This window comes from Indicator indicator, chromosome 23 (assembly GCF_027791375.1).
Source record: "Indicator indicator isolate 239-I01 chromosome 23, UM_Iind_1.1, whole genome shotgun sequence".
Taxonomy (NCBI): Eukaryota; Metazoa; Chordata; class Aves; order Piciformes; family Indicatoridae; genus Indicator; species Indicator indicator.
The window spans coordinates 268,431-291,158 of NC_072032.1; the positions used below are offsets into that span (position 1 = coordinate 268,431).

The 22,728-nt window shown below is 52.1% G+C and overlaps 2 protein-coding genes and 1 non-coding gene across 3 annotated transcripts in view; 2 read left to right on the forward strand and 1 right to left on the reverse strand.

Annotated features, from left to right (window-relative positions):
* The window catches only part of POLR1A (RNA polymerase I subunit A), a 43,493-nt gene extending 42,568 nt beyond the window's left edge, over window positions 1-925 (reverse strand). Inside the window, exon 1 of the mRNA XM_054391513.1 lies at window positions 849-925. Coding sequence (XP_054247488.1) covers window positions 849-925 — 77 coding nt within the window. The remainder of the gene's footprint in view (window positions 1-848) is intronic.
* On the forward strand, window positions 924-21,394 carry PTCD3 (pentatricopeptide repeat domain 3). Its single transcript, XM_054391409.1, has 25 exons — window positions 924-1,012; window positions 1,062-1,190; window positions 2,147-2,196; window positions 3,832-3,871; window positions 4,579-4,624; window positions 5,254-5,322; window positions 5,811-5,915; window positions 6,332-6,455; window positions 7,477-7,595; window positions 8,316-8,389; window positions 8,663-8,750; window positions 8,834-8,894; window positions 9,151-9,233; window positions 9,863-10,007; window positions 11,002-11,052; window positions 11,931-12,014; window positions 14,701-14,729; window positions 15,097-15,200; window positions 16,208-16,286; window positions 16,374-16,464; window positions 17,574-17,659; window positions 18,058-18,206; window positions 18,820-18,861; window positions 20,195-20,353; window positions 20,973-21,394. The coding sequence occupies exons 1-25, from the start codon at window positions 924-926 to the stop codon at window positions 21,025-21,027; spliced, it is 2,151 nt and encodes a 716-aa protein (XP_054247384.1). The 3' UTR covers window positions 21,028-21,394.
* Window positions 8,938-9,078, forward strand: LOC128974945 (small nucleolar RNA SNORD94). Its single transcript, XR_008489324.1, has one exon. It is a non-coding gene; the product is annotated as a small nucleolar RNA SNORD94 (small nucleolar RNA).
* Window positions 21,395-22,728: the final 1,334 nt, after the last annotated feature.

A 22,728-nucleotide genomic window follows, 5' to 3' on the forward strand; every position in this document is an offset into this window, starting at 1 on the left:
CAAGCAGAAAGGAGGTATGAAAACAATGAAAACATCTAAGATGGCAACAGCTCTATGTTCTTGACTACACACAATGCTCACACACCAAAGCTAAGGAAATGCTGACAACTCTTTAGTACTCCATGAGAGATGACTTGGACAAAAAAGTTGCTAGCCCCTCTGCAACAGAGATCTCAGCTCTACAATAGTTACACTGGTGCTAAAATATCTGAACATTCTCCACTCGCAGAAATCACCAAGGTCTCCGTGCGGGACACTCAGGCTCAGGTCCCTGGCCAGCATTCCAGGAGAGCGCCCATCAAGGATCAAGCCCAAAGTTCCCAGCACAGGGCTTCTTCAAGGCTCCGGCAGGCCCTGCTGGCACTGCGGTGCAGGGGCACATCCCCTCAGAAGAGGCGCCCAAGAGTGCTTTGTCCTCACGAAGTGAGTTTAAGCTGCAGCCTGGGCCCCGGCAGCACATGGAACTGGCTGTACCCCGCTCCCCGCCCCGACTCCAAATGGCAGTGCGGGGCTCCCCGAGACAGCTCCGGGGCGGCTTCCCTGCCTCCTCCAGCCCCGCTCAGTCCCACGCGAGGAACTGCTTTCCCAGCCGTCCTAGGCCCCGCAATGGGTCTGAGAGCCCCACAGAGACTTCAGCAGCCTCCCGGCTCCCAACACTCAGGGGGCTGCGGCAATGCCAGCGGCGAGCGAGGGCCGCGGCACGGCCGAACTGCATGTCCCGGCAGGCCGCGAGCCCACAGCCCGCCGGGGACGCCGGCGGCCTGCCGCAGGACACGCCGGGAGCTGTAGTCCTCAGCGGCACCGCCGGGCGGCTGCAGAGCACAGCCACACCGCCCGCAGATCCCTACCTGATCTCCTCGGCCGGGTACATCCCAAAGGAGACCCCAACCAGCCGCCGCCACGGCACCACTTTCGGCGGCCTCATGGTGAACGAGAGAGTTTTCTCCGGCCGATACCTCTCCGCCACCGAAAGCGCTGCGCCCCGGGAGGCACCACGCGGTCCGGCGGCAGCGTAGGAGCGGCCTGCCCGCGTCCCGCCCAGCCTCCCGCTGGGGGCGCAGCACCGCCCCTCTTCCCGAGGCGCACTGCGCCAGGGTCATGGCGGCGCGGCTGGCGGGAGGCGAATGGCGGCGAGCGGTGCTGCTGGGCAGGCCGTGCTGCTTCGCGGGCGGGAGGCGGCAGCGCTACCGGTAAGGCTCTGCCGCTACCGCACCAGAGGGAGGAGAAGGGCCCGGAGCGGTGGCAGGTGGCGGAGCCGACGGGGGAGGGTGCTGGGGAGTTGAGGCGGGAAAGGCCGCGCAGGGCCTGTGCTGCGTGCTCCGTGCCCGGTGCTCGGCGCATGCGGCCGGACCGCTGGTGGTGGCCGCAGGGTCGAGTCGGCAATAACGGGGCGGGGAGCGTCTCTTCTGGGGCTTTTCCCTGCTGTTGGTTGCGCTCACAGGGTCGGAGCTGCACCAGGGGTGAGTTTGAGCTGTGAAGTGCTTTCTAGAGCTGAATCTCATGAGAAAGCCGATCAGAGAATCACGGAGCCTGACCGTTACCCAGGACTACCAGGTTGCGGAGACTCTGCACCACGTCTCTGCTTCTTTTGAAAAGCTCCAGGGTGGTGACGTCCCTGGGCAGCCTATTCTAGGGCTCGACAGCCCTTTCCGAGAAGAAGTTTTTGTGATCATTCAATCTAAATATCCCCTGGCAGAACTCGATGGAGTTTCCTCTTGTCCAATTGCTTGTTCCTTGGAAGAAGAGACTGATCTCCTTGCAGAGATTTGGAGAAGGGCCTCCCTCAGCCACCTTTTCTCCAGGTCCCTCAGCTGCTCCTCACCTCATGCTCCTAGATTCATGCTCTAGACCTTTCACTGGCTTTGTTGCCCTTCTCTGGACATGCTCCAGCACCTTAATGTTCTTCTTGGAGTGAGGAGCCCAAAACTAACCCCAGGATTCGAGGTGTCCTTGCCAGTGCTAAGTACAGAGGCACAACCACTTTCCCGATCAGCTGGCCACACTGTTTGGGGGTGGGGTGAAGAGGGGTGGTTGTTTTCAGGGTATGAATCCGTTGGAAAAGTTGGAAAGGTTCTGCTCCACTATGAGCAAAATATAACTTCCATCTGGAATGGTAACATCATGACCCTGCATCTCTGGTTTACAGGTGCTCCTCCAGTAGTACAGCCCTGGAGAAGACTATGGCCAGTTCAGAAGGTAAGATATCTTAATTACTCATTTCTTGCCTTTGTTTTTTTCTAATCTCCAAACAATAGAGTGTGTCAGGAGATGAAGACATGGATGTTCTCTTTCCCTTTCTTGGATTTTCTTTCCCCCCATCTTCATTGTGCAGAGATTTCCTGGTTTGGTTGCCTTCATCTCCAAACAGCTCTGTGCTCTGAGAGAATGAATTGAGTTATTCAGTTCCATGAGCTGTCTGGTTGCTCTTTGAAATGGAATAAACTGTAAAAGAAAAGTAAGGAGTTTTCCTCCTTGATTTTGACAGTTTCCTTCATGTTCTCCCTTCTCTCCTGTACTGCTTGACACTGTTTCTGCTGTGAGCTGTGTGAGCCTGGGGTGCTCACAGCCGTGCTGCACACAGGAGTAGGCTCCTGCCAGTCAGTAAGAGCTCATGAAGCATCAACACATGGGTAGTGTTCCCACTGTGCCTCTGCAGACCCTGCCTCTGGGGGCTGCAGTCAGGGGTCCCACATGCACCTCTGTGAATGAATTTCCCAATATACTTCACTGACAGCCTCTAGATTTTGCTTTTGTCTTTCTCCTCTCTGGGCAGGCTGATGCCATGCAGTGGCATGAGTGGAGCAGCTGGAGTCAGGCTGTCACAGCAGGACCTTGAGAGGGCAGTTTGCTGTGGTGGTTAGGCAGGCTGAGCTGGAGGAGCCAAGTGGGCAGAGGGCAGACTTGGAGCTAGAGGACTAAGAGTAGGAAAGCAGGGGAATAGGAAGGGCTGAGGCAAGAAGGAGGGTAAGGATGATTGAAGAAGCCTGACTAGGTAAGTGAGTACAATGCCTTGGACATCTGTTTACCCCAGGGCCCCGATCCTGTCTTGTCACAAGACACTTAAGCTCCCCACCAGGCTTTTCTATTAATATTGCAATAAACTGTGGCCTACATTAGATGATGGTTTTAAATTCCTTGCTTTAGTACTTCCAGCTAGATCAGCTTGTCATGAGGTCAGGATTTTCTTTGGGCATGTGTCAGTGTGAGCTGAAATTGCCCCCCCCCCCCCACCGACAATAACCAGGCTAGCCCAGTCTGGAAGCAAATGAAAGCTGTATTTACAAAGCAGAATCTACAATCTATGATGAAATGCAATGAATATGTACAAATATACAACATTCACAACATTTGCAAATATATACAACCAACAGAAAAGCACAACCAATCTCCCTTTGCTTCCCTGCAAGGGGACCTTTCCCAAAGGGGCCTCCCACTCCCAGGAGCTTCCCCCCCAGACCCCCCCTTGGACAGAAAGCAGAGTTAGTTAGAGCAGAAAGTTGTTAACTTAGCTGCCAAGGTCAGTGTGTTATCTTCAACCAGAAGAGAAGAAGAAACAGCAGCCAGACAGCCCAGCAACTGCCCCCACTGCAGAACACAGAATGTGCAGAGTGCCCACTTTGTTTTGAGTAATAGTTCTTAAAGATTTCTATCTATCCAATGGAAGTGTTTAGAACAATCAGTATTTTGCTTTCTTACACCCAATAGTGACTTATTTACACTCTTTCACTTTCTCTGTTCTGAACTTTGCAAGGAAAAATTAAAAAGACAGTTTCAAACCATTACAGGGCAGATGTTTGTGTCTAATACCAGTTCTAATGTTGTTCCTCATAGTTGTTCAAGAAGAGATTGTGCTCCCCCGAAAGAAAACCTGGTGAGTGTTTACTGTTGGAGTATGTATCTCACCCTGGAAGACAATCTTTGTGAGACAGCTGTTTTTTATCTGAGAGAGCAGAAGAAAACATCAGGTTGTCTTATTCCTGGATTTAGTGTTCCACTGCTGGCTTTCTTGCTGACTGAGAGCCCTGGGAATGTTCTTTATTCTTCTTCTCTGTGCAGACTGTGGACCTTTCCTTAAAAACAGCTATCAGGGCTGCAGTAAGAGCACCTGAACACTTTCACTGGCCTTTCTTTGCTTGAAACACAGCCAAAGTCTGAGGGACCCACAGGCACAGGAGTCCTGAGCAATCTAGTTTGGTTTGGTTTGGTTCTTTTTAGCTCCCAAGCCTTGGAGAGGAGCTCCTGTATCCACCCCTCAGAGATGGGAGGCTCTGAGAGAAGCATTCCAGGTCACCTTCCTGTGTCTTCTATGTGGCCTTTCTTTGATAATGCATAGTAAGGGCAGGAGTCACTGCAGGAAGCACACATCCGTTTCTGGTTTTCCTCATTTTCCCACTCTATATGGTGGTTCCAGAGCTGACCATTTTTGCAGTTGAATTTTCCCTCCTGCTACACAAAGTGATGTTTTCTAAGCACAGCAAAATATTTCCTAGAACTGAAAACTACAGGATAATCCTGTGCCTGTTCTGCATAACGCTGAAAATTGCAGGCAAGTACTAATGAAAGCTGATTTCTGTTTAGGGATAAGCTGGCAGTTCTGCAGACCTTGGCTTCCACTGTGAGAAGGGTGAGTAGCTCTTGAGCAAGGCAGTAGCTCCAGCTGCCCATCTGGTGCAGCAGCCTTTGGCTCTGCAGCCTCTCCTGCTTTAGCCCCAAATGAATGCTGAGGCTTTCACATGCAGTTCTTGGGGGGTTTTCCTTTTTGCTGTGCCCACAAAGCCTCATTTGGGGGCTGAGAGAGCTGCAGCTACCAGTGATAGCTGTAATGATTGGCTAAGGCTTTTTCTGACATCAGCATCCTTTACCAGTTCAGCCTCCCAGTCCAGATTGCCTCTTCTTGCTTTCAGGCTTTGCATAGAGCTCTGTCCTGAGCTCTGAAAAGTGAATCCAGTGCTACAAGTCCCCTCAGCTCCCCCAAGCCTGTTACAGTTGGGGTCCTACTTGCTTTGCAGGGCCCTTATTGCTTGCTGTGTTATAGGAGGGATTCTTCTGTTGTCACTCTGATAGCTTGTGTGTGTGTATAATAAAAATGCTTTTTAATAACTGTTTCAAGCAGGCTAAACGCTTTTGACTGAGATGGGCATCAGGTGGTGGCTGTGATGGAAGTGGTCATTGTGCCTTCCTTCCCCTGAGGCAGGGTGATCTGCCTGTATAACAACTGTAAACCTTTCAATCCTGGCTTTTTTTTTTCTACAGGACCCTACTGCTGCTCATTATATGTTCCAGGATGACCCTTTCCTTATGCCGAGAAATTCAGCCAATTCTGTAAGTATTCCCATTCAAATCCTTGATGGCTTCTCACCCCCTTGTCTTTGTTTAGCCTAGGAAGACTCTAACTAGAGTCTAGTTTCAATCACAAAAGGAAATGAAGTGTCAGATTTGGTTCAGAGCTGTCTGTCCTGTGCATTTCTGAATTCATGATGTCTGTAACATTTCTCTGGACAAATCCACCCTGCCCTGTAGGAAATGACCTGGAAATGACAGGGAGAGAAGCTTCTGAGTGTTGTCACTCTTTACAGAGAGAGATGCTTCTGAGCCTGAGGTAGCAGTGCAGCACTTCAGACCACTGGTACAGGAAGGACATGACAGTTTCATTTCAAGAGCAAACATTCCCACTTAGGCACCAATAACAGGTTTACCTGGGCTGTTGTCTCGCACAGCTGAGTTCAGCTGATGCCAGCAGCATGCTCAGTGCTGTGGAAGATGTTTTTCCTCACCCTGTTTGTCCATCTCTACCCTCTGTTCCTCTGCAGCGGCTGTTTGCACTGTCAAAGGAGTCTGGGAGGAATGCTGCAAGATACATCATTAAACACTTCCCTCAGTATTTTGACAAGACTTTTGCAGAGCCCAATGTACCAGTAAGCTCTTTGGATTCCATTTTAATTCCATGTGTGCTTTGTCAGGTGGTGAAATCAGCTGTCAGACTGCTCCCAAACTGCCATAAAAGGACCATTGTGGTAACTTCTGCAGACAGCCATGAGAGCAGTGATGTATTTTCGTTGTGCTTCAGGAGTAAACATTTTCCCTAAGGAACTCAGTATCCTATCAAGTTCTTTAGATAAAAGTAAGAAAAGAAATGTTTAAGCACTGGCTTCCTAGCATGAGAGTGGGAAGTGGGGGGGTGTGGTCCCTTATCACCAAAAGTAGTGATGCTGTTAGGGTTGGAGATGTTCCAAGCAGCGCCCAGGGTGGGGAGTAAGGATATCTAGCTGCTGTTGCAGCAATAGTTTGGAGAAGGTTTGAGGTCGTGACTAACTGGCAGTCTTTGTTTCAGTGCTTGATGCCAGAGACTCTTACACCTCAGACTGAAGGAGTGAGTGAGGAAGCTCTAAAAGAGCACATCTACCTCAGAAGGGTGAAGGAGTCTGTGGACCTGTTTGATCAGCTCGTGCAAGCAGGTGTGTGGAAACCTGCAGATTCTGTGGTGGAGGTCCACTTAAACTGTGCCAAAAATATTTTAGTAGCTGCCACAGGCTATGGAGACAATTTCCTGACTGTGTGGCTGCTTTTCACAGCTGACTCTGGTCTGTAGAGGTGATTGTCCAGAATTACTAGGCCCTGCTTAGCAGTGCTTGCCTGATGCAGATGGTTTCCTGATCAGAAAGCAGACAGTACAGTGCTGAGTTCCTTCCTTGTGTTCCAGAGCAGAACTGTGATGCAGTAGGGCCTGTGGTGTGTAGATGCTGGGTGACTGAGTGATACCATTCTGCTCTCTGGCCCCCCTGAGGACATTGGTGTGAGCTACAGTGGGGCTGAGCACTTTGCTGCTTTGTTGGACTGGTGTCATGTAGCAGCTGAGCGCCCCTGCTGTGAGCCTGCCCTCAAGAAATGCTGAGTCTTTCTCAGGTCTTCCTTGATTTGGACCTTATCTCTGTCATGGGTGGCTGAGGAGGAGGCAACAGGAACCTGTAACTGCCACAGCCTCTGACAGAGGAAAACTTCCTGGTAGGATGAGAATTGTATCTGCTACAAGGTGGAAAGGAGAGGAGTCCATCACAGAGTTGTTTTATTTACTTAGTTTTAAATCTCTCTCACAGAAAGTGACGCACACAAAGTGGTCTTCACAGCAGGGTGTCTCCTAGTCATGAAGAGCACTGGAAGTTTCTGATGCTGTGTTGGGCTTGTGGGACTTCACAGCTTTGGCTGCCAGCTGCCACTTCCCTTTCCTGCTTGGTCAGGGAAACTCTATGCTTTCAGTGGCTTCAGCAGAAGAACAGGTCCTCCAGTTCAGTGCTGAATTGTCTCCTGCTGTGACTGGGCCTGTGGGAGCCATAGGGTTGGTGGCTGGCTGGAGCACTGCTCTGCTGGAGGAGAGCACAGTGGCCTAAGCAGGTGTTCAGCAGTTCTCCATCCAATACAGTTGTAGGCTGGTGTGTTTCTGCTTGGTCTGCAGCTGATCTACATCCTCATTTCCCGTAGGCACTCCTGTGTCTCTGGAGACCACAAACAGCCTTCTGGATTTGTTGTGCTTCTGTGGAGATGGAGAATCTACCCTGGAAAAAGAGAAAGAAGAAAAAGAGGATTCAGAAGAAGTAGAGGTTGACAAACCTATTTCTCTCTCTTTGGTTCTTTAATGCATGCTGAGAGCACGTGAAGGTGATGCCAGGATTTTTGTACTGTGCCTGCCTGCCTTGGAGGTGAAGTGAGGGGAGTCAGCTGCAGTCAGCAAGTCCCTGGAGAGATGGCAGTTACTGCAACAATCCTGTGACCTGCTATAAAGCTGAACTTAGTAGCTGGAAGCCTGTCTTGGCTTAGTTGTGCTGAGCCGTGTTTCAGTAACTTTCTCACTGCCAGCCTTGTTTCTATACTTGCCTGCAAGTCCAGAAGAGCTCCAGTGTACCATCAGCTGGTTCATTTTCTGCCAGTCTGAAGCACAGTAACTCGATTTCAGTGACGTGGAGGGATCCTGTGTGACCTGAGCATCAGGTCACAGGGTACAATAGTAGACAGGTCACACAGTGCTTGTCCCTGGGAAGGCTCTTGAGAGGGAAAGTGTTTTGCAGAGTATTTGCTATGCTGCAGTGGTTCCCCCAGCTCCACAGAGGATCTCCCTTTGTTAGTGTGTCTCATAACATCTCCAGTGTTCCTGATCTGCTTAGTGATTCCTGAACGGTATCATAGAAATTTGAATCCAAGCCATTAGAAAACACCTTTGCTAGCATAGGAATGGCTGCTGAACCTGTGTGTTGTTACCAAATCATGTCTTCTGATGTTTAACCATAACTTTGAGAAACCTACTTCTACCAAAATTTCTCCAGGGCAACACTTCAGAGCAGAAGGCTCCCAAGAGGCAGCTCCAAAGAGGGTCACAGCTGTCCAGGGCTGAGTGGAGGTACGCAGCTGGTACTCTTGTAATCACTGCACTGTGCACATATAGTGCTGAGGCAAAACAGACCTACAGGCTTCTTAGCCCCTGCATGCAGGTGTTGCTTGTTAAATACCTCTGTGTTTGCTGCTCTTCTAGGGCATGGAGTATGTGATGGTGGAACACCTGAGTGTCAGCTCTCAGGAGCACAGCCCATGCTGTGCTGTGCACCTTGGGTCCTTTTCCTGAAGGGCTCTTAGTGCTAAGTTCTGTGACCTTCAGTTTGTCCCTCGGTTCTAGGGAGAACAACAATGCTGAGAGGATATTTAAGATCATGCCTGAGAGGAATGCCCACTCCTACTGCACCATGATCCGAGGGATGGTGAAGGTAAAGCTGTGCTGCAGGGCTGCAGGACGCTCCTCAGCTCCTGCAGTCTCACAGGCTCATGGATTGCTTTGCTGTTGTTGCAGCATGGGGCTCCTGCCAAGGCCTATGACATGTACATCGACTTGCTGAATGAAAGACACAAGGGTGAGTGTCACTCTGAGCTGTGTTCCTCTGGTGTGGCTGTTCCATGGCAGTGATGATTGGCGCAGGGGTACGGACCTCAGCTGCACCATGGGAGCTGAGTGCAGGCTGCTCTCCCAGTGCAGCCGGCATGTGGCCAGCTTGCGGGAAGCAGCTTTGCACGAGACTTTGCCAAAAGCTGAGCTGTGTGAGCACAGGCTGCTCTCTGCAGAGGCTTATGGTTCCAGTCAGTTCCAGTCAGTTCTCTTGCCTCTTCCAGCTGATGTGCACACCTTCAATGCCCTGATTGCAGCAGTCCCCCATCTGAAGGACAGGTTCCTAGAAAGATGGGAGTTGGCCAAGGTAAGGAGGTAGAGCAAAAGAGGTGGGGAAGGGGGAGAGTGTAGGGGCTGGGACTGCTTCACCACTAGAATTTTGTAGTTGTTAAGGGTACTACAAAGGAGAGCTTTGTAGGAAGATTCTAATGTTGGGTGCAAAGGAAGTGCACTAGCTTAAACATACAGACTGCTAAGGAGTGTCCCACCCAGCCCCTGCAGAGTGAGAATGGACCTGAGCCAGGGACTGCTCAGACAGAAAGTAACTGGAAGGTTATGCTGGGAGATAAAACCAAAGCATTTTAGAAAAAAATCTTTCTGTTGTAATCCCTGATGGGGATAAAAATGGAATTTTGGGTGTGGTGTTAGAGGCTCCAGTTCATCAGTAAGGAGAAATGTACAGGGATTGAAAAGTGTCTTCGGTCTTCTAGACAAAGTTCTCCAAGATCTGATCTGATGTCATTTTGTAGCCTGGGGGTTTATTAGTGAAATTAATTAGAGATTGGATACGATGCCCTCAGTAAATGATCAGTTGAGGCGGAGTCAGTCACTTGCAGGGGCTGAGAAGAATTAGGCTGAGGAAATGCATCTATGAAAACTGAGCTGTGATCCTTGGGTGTGAAGCACTAGGTAAGGGTTTGGGGGTTTTCTTTTAAGGTCTTCCTGAACCACATGGCTCAACAGGGAGTGCAGCCAAATCTGCTGACTTTTAATGCCCTGCTGAAGACTCTGAGAAGATGTGGTGGTGTGGGCAGGGGTATGTCCTTGCTGGTAATAAAGGAAATGGAGGCATTGGATATAGGTAAGAGAGCCAGAGTGGCTGTTGTGTTCCAGAGCCACCTCCAGAGCAGCTAGCTGGGAGTTGAGCAGCAAACACCACAGTGATCCCTACTTGAAGGACAGAAGTCTGGGGCCTGTGGAAAGAAGCATTTCTCACTCTCTTCTCAGCTTCACTGTTTGTTTCCTTTTGCAAGAAAACTGAGAAATAAAACTGCTGAAGAACTGAGCTGTGGCTGCCCAGCAAACCAGTGGCTGTGGCTTTCAGGCTGAACCATCATTTTCAGTCCTTGGTCAGTGCTGGTGGTTGGTTAGAGTCTAGTGGGTGGGCTTTGCCCCTCAGGTCAAGAAAGAAAGCATCTTGGTACTGCAGCATGTTATGTTAGGAGCAGGTTTCTCCTACCATTCTTGCCTGGAGGAAACGTTTGCTTTTCACCTCTAGCTGCTTGAGGACTTGTGTGTGTGTGCGGTAGAGGAGTGTCCCCTCACCCACAGGCTTGCTCAGCTGGCTTCTCACTGTAGCACTGCTGTAGGGTAGTGAGTAGCAGGAGTATGTTTGCAGCACTCACCTGGGTCTGTTGGCTTCCCATGGAGCAAGGGAAGCCATCCAGGCCAGTTCTGTACCCACACCTCAAACAGCAAAAGGCTTTTGATCTAGGTGATGTTTTTGATGTCAAGCAAACATTGCAAAACCAGGGAATATCTGCACAGCTGACTCGATGACTTGCTGATATACTGAATATGTGTTTGTGAAAGTAGCTGTGCAGTGTTTCTGCTCTCAGGTTAGAGCAGGAGGCTTGGCTGCTCACCTCACAGCAGGGGGATGCTCCAGCTGCTGTCCACCCTTCCAGCTGCAGTGTGTGCACATGAGGGCTGGTTCAGCACTAGGGTGGGCAGGAAGAGGAGCAGAGTCAATCTAAGCCTGCTGTTCAGCTGGAAGGGCTGCAGACTATGGACTGGAGCTTGGGCATAAAGCCAGCCCAGGATGTCAGAGTGACCTCAATGCTTTTGCTTTCCAGAGCCCAGCCTGGCCACCTATGATCACCTGCTGGCCGTGTTCTACAGAGGCGGTAGGTGCAGTGCCAGCTCAGGCCACAGCTGCTATGCAGCCTTCCCCAGAGCAGTGGGGGAAGGCAGCTGCTTTATGGAGTGAGGCAGCTCTTGTACAAGCAGCCCTTGTGTTACCTGTGCAGTTTGATTCTGCCTGGCTAAAGGTGAAGCTCCCAGGGATCACAGCCTCTTGCAGGAGGGAAAAAGCCCTTGGGAATGGGCAGAGCTGGAAGGGAAGCAGGCTTCCTTTCCATTTGTGGTCACCACTTGGTAAAGCTAAAGAGCAGGTGCTGCTGGGTCTCTCTGGAGGCTGGATCTGACCACAAGGCACCTGATTGCAGAGCACTCGGAAGAAACTGCACAGAGCTGCTGGGGTTTTGCAACAGTTCCGTGCATCAGAGCTGTCTAGGGATAGAGCTGTGTTAGAGCACAGAGCCCAGGTGCTTGAGGCCCTTCAGCCAAAACTCTCTGGGCATGGGAAGAGGATGGGCACAGTAGTGACAACTGCAGTCCCTGCCTTTTAGCGAGTGTGGAAGAGCTGCCTAGAGTCTCTCAGGGTTTGCTTGTTGGGTTTTCTCCTGTTTTTTCCCCTTTTTCAGTGTTGTTGTTTATGAAAGGCCTTTGATTTTCCCAGTGCAGACTTCTAACAGCCAGGCTGCCAGGCCTCTTGGATTCCTTGCTAGGAAGTCCTTTTATCTTTCTGACCCTGCCCTCTTCTAGCATGTCTGTCTGGCAAGAGTGAGGCAAAACTGGGAGCCATAAAGCTGCAGCTCTTGCAGAGCACCATGAGAATCACCATGCTACTTGTTTCTGGTTCCACATGGAACCTGCAGACTCCTCACTGCCAAAGGGCTTGACACAGCTGAGGTGTGATGTTGCTTGTCTTGTTGTGCTGCAGTTCACCTTCCCTCATCAGGCATCATCTCTGAGGTGCTGGATGACGTTGAGAACAGGAGCTTCACGGCGCAGGACCCTGATGACGGTAGGGCCTTCACTCACTGCATACAGACTGTCAGGTGCATGAACCTAGAGTGAAAAGCTACTGGTGGACTCCAGGTGGTTCTGCCCTCCTAGGAAGGATGCATGCAGCTTGCTGGTATCAGTGCCTTTAGAAACATTTTGGAGACAAAGGCAGCCAAATTCCAGTGCTGGGAAGTCGCACTGAGCATATTCCACACCGGAGTCAGCAGGTTCAGTGTGGCTGAGTTCCTGTTCCAGTGCTTCCTGATCCTTTCCAGGAAATTGCAATAAAAGGTGGTGCCAGGGTGGGTGGATTCTGCCCTTGGCACATCTGGCTAGCTCTTCCTGCCCTTCCTGCTGTGCACAGCATGCACAGGTTTGTCCTAGGACATCCACAGCCTCTCTGTACGTGCAGAAGTAGACACAGCCTCAGTCTGAAGATGGGTGTGGCAGAGGGCTTTGTACCTGTGCTGTGTTAGCAGAGCAGCTGACAGTTGAGTGTGCTGGGATGAAGAAGCTGTCTGTGTGGTTCAGGACACTAGTGAGAATTTGGTGTGTTTTGGGGCATTTCATAGAATATTTAGGCTGGAAAAGACCTTTAAGGTCATCACATCCAACCATTAACCTAATGCTACCAAGTGCACTGCTAAACCATCTCCCTAAGCATCACATCTTCAGAATATCTCCAGGGTTGATGATTCAGCCACCTCCTGGGCAGTTTGTTCCAGTGCTTGACAAGCCTTTCAGGGAAGAAATTGTTCCTCAGGTATAACATAAACCTCTGCTAGCAGAACTAAACACTCCCAGGTCCCTCAGCTGCCCCTCCCCAGCCCTATTCTCCAGACCCTTCCCCAGCTTTGTTGCCCTGCTCTGGACCTGCTCCAGCCTCTCAATGTCCTTCTTGGAGTGAGGGCCCCAAAACTGCACCCAGTACTCAAGGTGTGGCTTCAGCAGTGCTGAGCCCAGGGGCACAATCCCTGCTCTGCTCCTGCTGGCCACACCACTGCTGATCCAGGCCAGGCTGCTGGAGGCCTTCTTGGCCACCTGGGCACACCCTGGCTCATCTTCAGCCAGTTGTTGATCAACTCTGCCTACGTCTTTCTCCACTGGGCAGCTTTCCAGCCTCTTTCCTGCAGCCTGGAGCACTCCTGGAGTTGTAGCCTAGCCCTTGGCCTTGTTGCAGCTTGTCACACTGATCCAGCCTGGTCAGGTCCTTCTGTGCAGCCTCCCTGCCCTCAAGCTGATCAACACTTGTACCCAGCTGCATGTTGTCTCCAAGCTTACTGAGGCTGCCCTCGTTCCCCTCACCCAGATCACTGATGAAGGTATTTAAGAGAGCAAAGGACAGATGAAAAGACAGTGGTAGGTTATGTTAGGGCATCCTGCCAGAGATGGTTCTGTCCTTGGAAAGAGGCCTGTAAGTTGGCAGAATGTTGCACACCTTCTCTTTGCCTCTGCCTGGCCACATGTGTTAAACTGCTCTGGCTGTAAGCTGCTGCCAGGAGCCTGGGCAGTGACCCTGCTCTCCTCCTTGACACTCTGTTCAGAAATGCCACTGCTGGCAAAGGCAGTGGTGAACTGTAAGCAGATCCAGGCCTTGTCTGAGATGTGGGAGCTAATGAGCTTTTAAAAACAGAGAAGCTGCTCACATAGGCTAGCTGAAAGCCACTTCTCTGAGCAAAACCTTCTGTAGATGCTTCCTGCCCTTCAGGGTGGGTTCCTGCACTCTTGGTAATTGCTTCTGCAGAATCCAGACTGGCACAAAACTGAGACTTCTTTTCCCCTCTTTGATGTGAACTGACTAACCTTCAGCAACCTGAGTTTCCTGCAAGGCCTTTCCTTGGCCAGGAGGATTCTGTAGGCTGTAGTTGTAGTGCCTAGTAAATACCTACATAACACAGAAATGGTTCTTCCACCTTAAAAATATTTAGATGATTTGTTAGGCCTTGCCAGGGCAAGGGGGGTGCATTGCACTTCCTGGGTTTATGTAACTTGCATTCCAGTTCTTCCCTCCATTGCTCCCCACAACTGGCCCCTGTTTCAGGCTCTGATAGCATCCAGTGCCCCTATGTTTCCTCCAACAAACCAAACCCACCTGTCCCCAGTTCTGCTCACACAAATGAGGTGAGCTGCTGAGGAGGGTAGTTCATGTCCTGCCTCCTGCTGTGGCTTCCTGTGTCTCCCTCAGGCAGCACCAGGCTTCCTGCTGCTGTCAAATGTCAGCCGCAGAAGCCAAAGCCCCACAGAACGGGAAGGAAACATCTCCAAGGACAGTTATATGTCCTTGGGCAGCTCTGGGGTGTACTGGAGAGGGGTGACAACCTGCCTGAAAAGCTCTTTGCTGTGTGTGTTCTCTGCCCCTAGAGCTAATAGCAGATGAGTGGTGTGGCTGTCTCGTTGTGCAGCCTGCCTGTCAGACTGTGCTCTCCTGAATCAAGCCAGAGTACAGCTTCTTCAGAACTACCCAAAGTCAAGCAGCTGAGCTGCAGAAATGCTTTGTCTCTAGAAGCATGGGGGTGTGACTGCCCCCAAAAGGCTGCCTAGCAAAACTCAGGCCACACCAAAGTCTATACACATCAAGTGAAGACCTCTGCTGCACTCTTCGGCTTGCTGACTGTGTCTCGCCTGCCTCTGGCAGGCTGGGGCAGTGAGCCGCTCTGTGTCCTGTTGAAGGTTCAAGCTAACAGACTCCCTCTTCTCCCTTTCAGGCAACTTCTTCACCAGTGCTATGCAAGTGGTAAGTACCCCTGCCCTGCAGCAGCCTGCCTTTGAGCCCACCAGTCTATCAGGCAAGGTTCAACTCTCCACATTCCTCACCTGCCTATCACCTCCTCTGACTGTCCTCCATCATTCTGCAGTTCTTTGCTTGCTACCTCCTAAGCTGGTACCTTGCATCCTTGTGGCACTCACCTCTTGCTGGAGTTGGGTACCTGTCTGCTGTACCTCACCTCCTGCTGCCAGTGCTGCTGCAGTGGTGACTGCACCTGCAGGGCTTAGCCTGGCTTAGAAAGCTGTGCAGCTGTTTGCTGCCAGCGTGTGCTCTGCATAGGTGCGTGGGGGTGTTCTCAGGGGCTGTGCTCAGTGCTGTGCCTGCTGTGCTGCAGTGCTGTGAGCTGAAGGACATCAAGCTGGCCTACAGGCTGAACAAGGCCATGGAGAAGGGAGACAACTGGAGGTTCTTGGACATGGACCGGCTCAACACCTACTGGTGAGTGCAGGGCTCCTTGCCCCCAGCCTCTGCTGTGCTGAGTGCAGACTGGGATTCCAGCACTGCTCACCAGGGTGCTCTGCTGAACATCTGTATGTGCAGTTTGGGAGCTGGATCCCTCTTCAGGACAGGGGTAGCTTAGGAGTGGTTTCCAGTTTGTGGCCTTGCCCAAAAGGAGATGAAGTGTCTTGGAGCATCAGTCTAGCTGGACGCCCATCCAGCAGCTACCAACCACTGACAGCTTCTGCAGTCCTGCTGTCCACTTGAGATGACAGCTTAGGAGGTGACACCAGAAAGCTGCCTGCATGGCTTCACAGACTTGTGGGATGGTTGTTAGAAGAGACTTTCAAGGTTGTCTGGTCCAGCACCCAGCAGGAAAGGTTGCAATGCAGAAGGGGTGCTTGGGCACCAAGCTCCCAGGGAGTGCCACCACTTGACACTGATCATGGCATCTGAAACAGTATCACTGAGTGCTGTAGTCACTGAGCAGCCCTGGTCTGAGGAAAAGCCTCTTCAAGGGTTGGAACTAAGAGTCTCCAGTAATTCTCTTCCACACAAGCTGCTGTTCCAGGGTGGGATGATCCATGGAATGTTACCTTATTTAGTCTGTAATGATTCAAGGGAAATGAAAGGGAATGAATTCCTTGGTGCAGGAACACTTTCAGAGCCAGGATGAAGGTCTCAGGCTGGCACTCAAACTTGCACAAGGAGCAAGGTTTATTTAGTTCTGAGCTAGAGGCTGCATTTGAGACAGACTCAGGTACCTCAGGCAGGGAGATGGCCTCTGTTGGAGATTTCAGAATGCAGTGTCTGACTTCTCATTCGTGCTGCCAGTTACCTCCTGTGACAACTGCTGCTGCTTTTCTCATGTTGTGGAGGGTTGCAGCCCTGCAGTGAGGTTTCCCTGGTCTGCAATACAAATCTGAGCAGAACACCATCATTTGGTGCTTCTGTGTGGTTTGATCACTCCAACCATTACTGAATAAGAACATTTCCTCCTCCTCTAGGTCAAAGTTCTTTTCCTTGTTGTGCATGATGGAGCAAATTGATGTTGTGTTGAAGTGGTACAAAGAGATGTCCCCCTCGGTAAGCTGCGCTGGGGTAAGTGAGCTGCAGAGCTCTCACCTGGAGAGAGCAGCTCCAGCCACTGAAACCATCCTCTTCCATTATCAGCTCTTCTATCCCAGTGCCAAGAACATCTTGGACCTCCTTCAAGCACTGGATGCAGCCAACCACCTGGACATGCTCCCTTCAGTCTGGGAAGGTTGGTGACAGCCACATGGCCATGCAGTCAGTCTGACAAGTCTGGAGCAGTGCCAAGGGGGAGGCAGTTGGGCAGCTTCCCAGTGCTCAGGGTAGCCATGCTATGCTGCTCTGACCTGAGGGGGGTGACTCTTTAGGGCAGTGGTGGGGCTGGTGTGGTAGAGGTGACCACAGGCCATTGGAGAGGTAATGGCTGTGTCACAGCTCAACAGCAGTGTCTGGGAAGACTGAATGCTCAGCAGAGGTTAGAGCTTCAACCAGCACTCCCGACTGAACTCACTTAGACTATTTGCCTGCTCTTTGCCTCAAGAACAGGAGACAAGAATGCAAATCCAGGCTGCAACACCAAAAATGCCCTGCTGCCAGCCAAGAGTGAGCTGGCAGACAGGATCCCTGCCAGGATCCTTGACAGAACAATGACAGCATTAATTGGTAGTCACAATTAAAGTTTTATTTTCTTAACAGGGTTTTATGAGTAGCATAGCACAGAACTTGCAATCAGAAGAGCACAGGATTCCTGTGAGCAGAATCAGTGTAGCACAGTTCCACAAGTGCCACAGTTCAGAATTCCATAGCACTGCTTAGTTTATGGCTTCTGATGACCTGGACTCTGCAGGTCAGATCAGGTCAGGTCAAATCTTAGTAATTGGTTTGCTGTATCAGCATGAAAATCATGATCTGGCCTCAAGGAACACTGGAGGAAGCAGACAGCATTGGAGGTGTCTCTGGCCACTGGGGGACCACAAGTCTCAGTATCCAGCAGCAGTTCAGGTCTGCTGGAACTTCTAACTGTTTCATTTCACAGGCAGAGCTGCCCTGGGCTATGATGGGGTTCTCACCACCACTGGCTTGGCCAGATCCCTGAGACCTTGAAGGCCACTAATGAGGGGAGCAATTGGCACCCAGGAATCTCAGGGCTGGCAGAGAGGGGAAGAGGAAACCTGTTTGGTTTATGTCATTGGTGCACAGGACATGTAGGGCCTGATAAGGAGGGAAAAGGGAACTAATAAGGTGACCAGAGAGTAGCTGTTTGCATTGTTGGTGATGCTGGTGGTGCTGCCAGGGGCTGGGAGCAGGGGTCACAGCTGCTGACTGCCTCTCTCTGAACAGACATGAAGCAGCTGGGCTTCAGCAGGAAACCAGAGCTGCTGGATGAGCTTCTGTCTTTGATGAGCAGGGATCAGCACCCTCAGGAGGTAAGGGAGCTCTCAGGGTGCAGTCCCAGCCAGCAGCTCACCCCACACAGCCCATTCCCTCTCTCTGTGGTGGTGGGAAAGACAGAGGCAGCTTGGCAGGGGAAGCAAACACTGCATACACAGCAGCTGGGGACTCCTTCCCCACTGCCAGCATGGCAGGGCTCCAGCCACCCTGGGAGAGCAGGGACTCAGGAAGGCAGAGGCATCACTCCAAGGCCCCCCCCCGTCCCTCTTCTCCCCTCAGCTGCAGATACTGACCATGCCATCACATGTGTCATCTGGTGCCAGCTGTCCCAGCCCTGTGCCCTCCCAGCTGGGGCAGATCTGCAGGAGGAGCTGCTCTGGACAGGAGGTGTTCCCTGAGAGGTCTGGGCATTAACAGCAGCATCTCTTCACAGATTCAGCTGGCATTTGCCACCTGTGCTGAGGACATCAGAGCTGCCCACGAGCAGGCTGGAAGGGACCAAGCCCCACTGCAGTGGACAGGCAGCAGCCTAGGCCATGTGGCTCTGCTGTTCTCCAGGGCTGGGAGAACCCAAGATGCTTGGTAGGTGCCTGGCTGCCTGGAGCTTTGGGCTAGTGCAGAAGTCAGGAGCTGCCTTGTAATGTCAGTGCAGACAAAGGGAGGGGCTCAGCCCCCTGTGGCTGTGGGGCCTTCCCTGTATTATTGTCTGCCTCAAAAATGGTTGGGAAGCTGCTGTAGCAGCTGGCTCAGAGCATCCTGTCAAGGCAGGCTTGGGTGTCACTGGCACACTGCTGATTGCCCACAGCTTCCTGTCTGCTAACCATTGCAATCCCTTGGCATGCAAACTACTAAAGAGCTTAATTGGAGTTTAACAAACCTTTTATTTAGAGTTAGCCCTAAGTAACTCTAAAGAGGATATTTTTGGAACTCTCTAGTAGCTAGGTCTTCCTGGCTTTCAGCTTGAGGTCCTGGTTAAAATACTTGGCCTGCAGTGTGAGGTTCTGAGCTGTTTGCTCTTAAATACAGATGCTCTTTGCACTGATCCATTTGAAACAGAAGTATCCTGAAAATACCTCATCCATTAAAGGAAACTTGCCCCCAGTGCTCAGCAGGGCCTGTCCCAGAGCTGTGTTGTCTGTGCCTGTGCTCTGTGGTGGGGTTTCTCTGGGATCATCACCATTTCCCTTCTGCACAGGAACATGATGGAGCGGTTCCAGCAGATCAACAGGATTCCTAGGTGAGTACAGCAGTCCTGAGTCTCCCTGCTACTGGCATCTTGCACTGCTCTGGTAGAACAGTTTGAGTTGGACAGGCCATTTAAGGGTCATCCAGTTCAGTCCCCAGCACAAGATGACAGTGGTGGTCCATATCTCACTGCTGCTTCAGAGGCTGTGTCTGTCCCTGTGAGCACCACTGGGGCTTTGTTCAGCTGAAACATTCCAAGGCCAGGGAGGGGCTGAAGTGCCTGATCTTCCAGGTGATGCTCTGGGACATGGAGGCAGTGCCACTGATGACTCAGTCTGAGCAGGGCTCTTGGGAATGTGGTGTTCCTGTGTGCTCAGCAAAGCCAGGATGCTCTCAACCAGGCTCTGGTGCTTCAGAGGTACCTGGGTGTCTGCAGACTGTGTGGACTCAAGCCCTGAGTCTCAGGGCACACACACACTGCTAGCCTACAGCAGGGCTTCCCTCTGGCTTTGCGGGGGGAAATGCTGTCTGCAGCAAAAAACAGCTGCTAAGGAGCATTGTGTTTGGTTTGGGGGCTTTAGATCAAGTGAAACTAGGGTAGGGGAACACCCTGGGGCATGCAGTGCCAATGGCTGCTGGCAGCACTCTGCAGCTGCCCTGTGCTGCAGACTGCTGCTGCTGTGGCCCAAGGAGGCCTTGGCACTGCCAGCTGTGTCAGAGCCCCAAGCTCAATCTGGGGAATAAGAAAAGGAGAATTCTTCTGAAATGGTGGTAGAGCTGGTTTGGATGCCAGGGATGATGGATGTGAAGTCAAGGAAAGTGGTTTCCCTCCTGGTACCGAATGCATTAGAGGCTGCTCTGGTGGAGCAGTTCCCTGCCTTCCCTCCTCTGCCCAGCTCCCTGCAGCACCAGCTGCTAACACTGACTGGTTCCCTGCCTAAAAGCAGGAGAGGTGTCTCCAGCAGCTGTCACAGGTGGTGAAGGAGCAGAGCCAGTACTTGGACTGAGGTGGAGCTGGCAGAGCAGAGGCAGCTGTCAGCTGTTCCCAGTGCCCAAGGGCAGCACAGCAGCCTCTGTCAGTGAGTCTTGTGGTACTGTGGCCTCTGCCAGCTACCTGCAAGAGGGTATGGGCCTGATGTGGGGACTGCAAGGGGGGGAAGGTTATTGAGGCTGCTGCCCTTTGGTTTGGAGCAAGGAGCAGTGCTGCGTTCTGCTAGGACAGGAGGTCCCCAGCACACCACAAGGGCACAGGGTGAGTGCTGAGGGTGTTCTTGGCAGGAGCAGGACTGGGCTGGTAGAGTGATCTGGAAGCCTGTCACCTCCTCTGAAACATCTGCTGTTGGTGGCCACCTCCCCATGACCAGGCAGCTCCTTTGCTTTTGCAGTGACCAGGTGATGGATGAGTTCCTGACCTGTGCTAAACAGAGCAACTCTCCAGATGAAGCAATTCAGCTGGTAAAGCTGGCAGCAGCCCTTGGTCTGCCTTCATCCCAAAGGCTGAAAAGCAGAATGAAGAAGGAATTTGAACTCTCTGAAGAGCAGAAGTAAGCTGAAGTTCCTCCTGTGACTGCCAAGGGCTGCTGGAGAGGCAGTTCCTGTGGACAGGGCAGCAGAGAACTGGCCCCAGAATGCCTTTGTGTTGCCTCGGCTTGATTCACCCCCAGCTGGCCCCTCAGGTGGAGATTCCACTCCCACCCTGGAGGGAAGGTAACCCCCATGCTGGAGTTAGCCTTACCCACTGCTCACATCTGCCCCAGACTTTTCCTAGCTGGGTCTGGCCACCCAGAAGACACTGAGTTCAGGCTAGTGACAGCAGGGAGGTGGTACAGGATGGCCCTGCACATGCCTCACAGGTTTTGAGGTTCATACTCAGTCTGCAGTACCAGGCACCAGGGTTTGTTCCTGAGCTGCTGCAGCCAGGCTCAGCCCATGGGCCTGGGAGGTCCACACTATGGAGCCTGTGGCTGCTCCAAGAGAATGAGTAAACAGAGTCCAGCGCCTTGGCAGGTGGCTCAGAACTCTGTGGGCAGGTGGTGCAGGCAGGTGGCTTCCACCATGGTGGGTGGACCTGCCCTGAGGAGTACAGGCACCAGACAGTCCTAATGCTCTCCTAGGAAGGGACTGGCTCAAGTGCCTGACTGCTGGGCTGCTTTGTGTCTGCAGGGAGGCCCTGGAGAGCATCACAGACGGCGACAGCAGTGACAGTGACCATGAGTAGCTGTCACTGCCCCTTGGAAATTGACTGCTGTGAGCAGTGACAGCACTGAGAGGACAGCTGCTGGGAGGTGCTGCTGAGCACCACAGAGCCTTCCACTAGAGAGGCTGCTGTGTGAGAGCTGGAAGCTGTCCTCTGTCGTCTTGGTGACTTAAACCCACCTGAGCTGTACCAGCACAGCCTCTGCCATCCACAGCTAGCTCCTGCCAGGCACCTGTGACCTGAGCAGTCCTGGAGGCTGCTCCCCGAGGTACAAGATCTGACAGCCTGAGCAAGACTGTTGCACCTTCTGCAGCAGCAGCCTGCACGGGAGTCAATTCCTTTCCAGCTCCAACACTTCATATACAAAGTAAACACTGCAGCTGTGCAGCTCTCAGCCCTCTGCTGTTCCTTGGGCTGCAGGTGTTCAACTGCTCCCATTTGTACAGCTGGAGCTGAGGGCAGGGGCTGTGGTGACAGGTGCAAGGGGACCTGTGCCCCTACCTGTCCCTCAGCAGCCTCAGCTTGTAGAGGATGCCAGAAGGTTATTCTGAGAGCTGTTTTGAACAGGTTCTAGTGGGGGGAGTATTAAACCACACTCCAGGGGAAAGTGATAAATAAAACCTTGCTGTGGGGTGAGGCAGGGCAGGGAGTAAGGAAAACAGCCTGGGGGGGAAGGCACAGACTGATGGAATCACTACAGCTGCCAAACACCCTTGGGAGCACCCAGCCCAATGTCTGCCAAGACGGGGGCTAAGCCATGGCCCTTAGCACCACAGCTCTGCCTCCTTGAAACACCTGCAGGGATGGGCATTCAACCACCAACCTGAGCAGCCTGTGCCAATTGAGAAGTCTTTCAGGCAAGAAGTTTCTTCTGCTATCCAACATCAACCTCCCTTGGGGCAACTTAAGAGGTCATCTTCTCCCTTCCTGTCACTTGTCCATTAGGAGCAGAAACCAACCCCCTTCCTTCATGGAGCTGTAGAGAGCAAGGAGATCTCCCCTCAGCCTCCTGCAGGCTGAACACCCCCAGGTCCCTCAGCTGCTCCTCCCCAGTCCTGTTCTCCAGACCCCTCCCTAGCTTTTTTGGCCTTCCCTGGACAGACTCCAGCTCCCTATCCAGTACTGAATTTGGGAATCACCAGCTGCCAGAGGCAACAAAAACTCCACCTGAGTGTTCCTCAGGCTGCAGTAGTGGAGGGGCAGCAGCAGGCTGAAGGCAAGGCTTGCTCCAGGAAGCACGTAGTGAGGGGCAGACAAAAGATGAAAGGCTTTTGGGGTGGCCATAGGCATGTCACTGCGTAGTCATGCAGGACTGGATCAGCAAGGAGCCAAATCCAGAGTCACTCATTGCAGGAAGTGGGTACTAAATGGGATCAGTGGCTTCAGGAATGGGAAGGATAAAAGGGAAGGAAGAAAGGAGCTTGCTGTTTATGTGAGTTCCCAAGTCTGGCTTCTTTCTAGGATCACCTGGGTGAAACTGGAGCAGGGCTGAGGGGCACACAGGCAGAAGCCTACCAGAGTCCATGCTCTGATACCAGCTTAAGGTACAGCTACACAGACTTGTACCTGGGTTCTGTACAGAAGGGACACTGACCACATCCCTGATCCCATCCCTGATCCCTGGAAGGAGTGAAGAAGCTGTCCCCCACAGCTCAGGGAGCTCTTGTACTGCCCAGCACTAGCTGGAGCTCACAAAGGAGGCCAGCAGCAGAGTGGGTGAAG

Excerpts from the sequence above, each read along its gene's own strand:
- PTCD3 (XM_054391409.1), top strand. The coding sequence starts at position 924 with ATGGTGAACGAGAGAGTTTTCTCCGGCCGATACCTCTCCGCCACCGAA. Across the intron at positions 5,916-6,331 it reads TTGCAGAGCCCAATGTACCA|TGCTTGATGCCAGAGACTCT; the intron begins GTAAGCTCTTTG and ends TCTTTGTTTCAG. Across the intron at positions 9,234-9,862 it reads AAAGATGGGAGTTGGCCAAG|GTCTTCCTGAACCACATGGC; the intron begins GTAAGGAGGTAG and ends TTTTCTTTTAAG.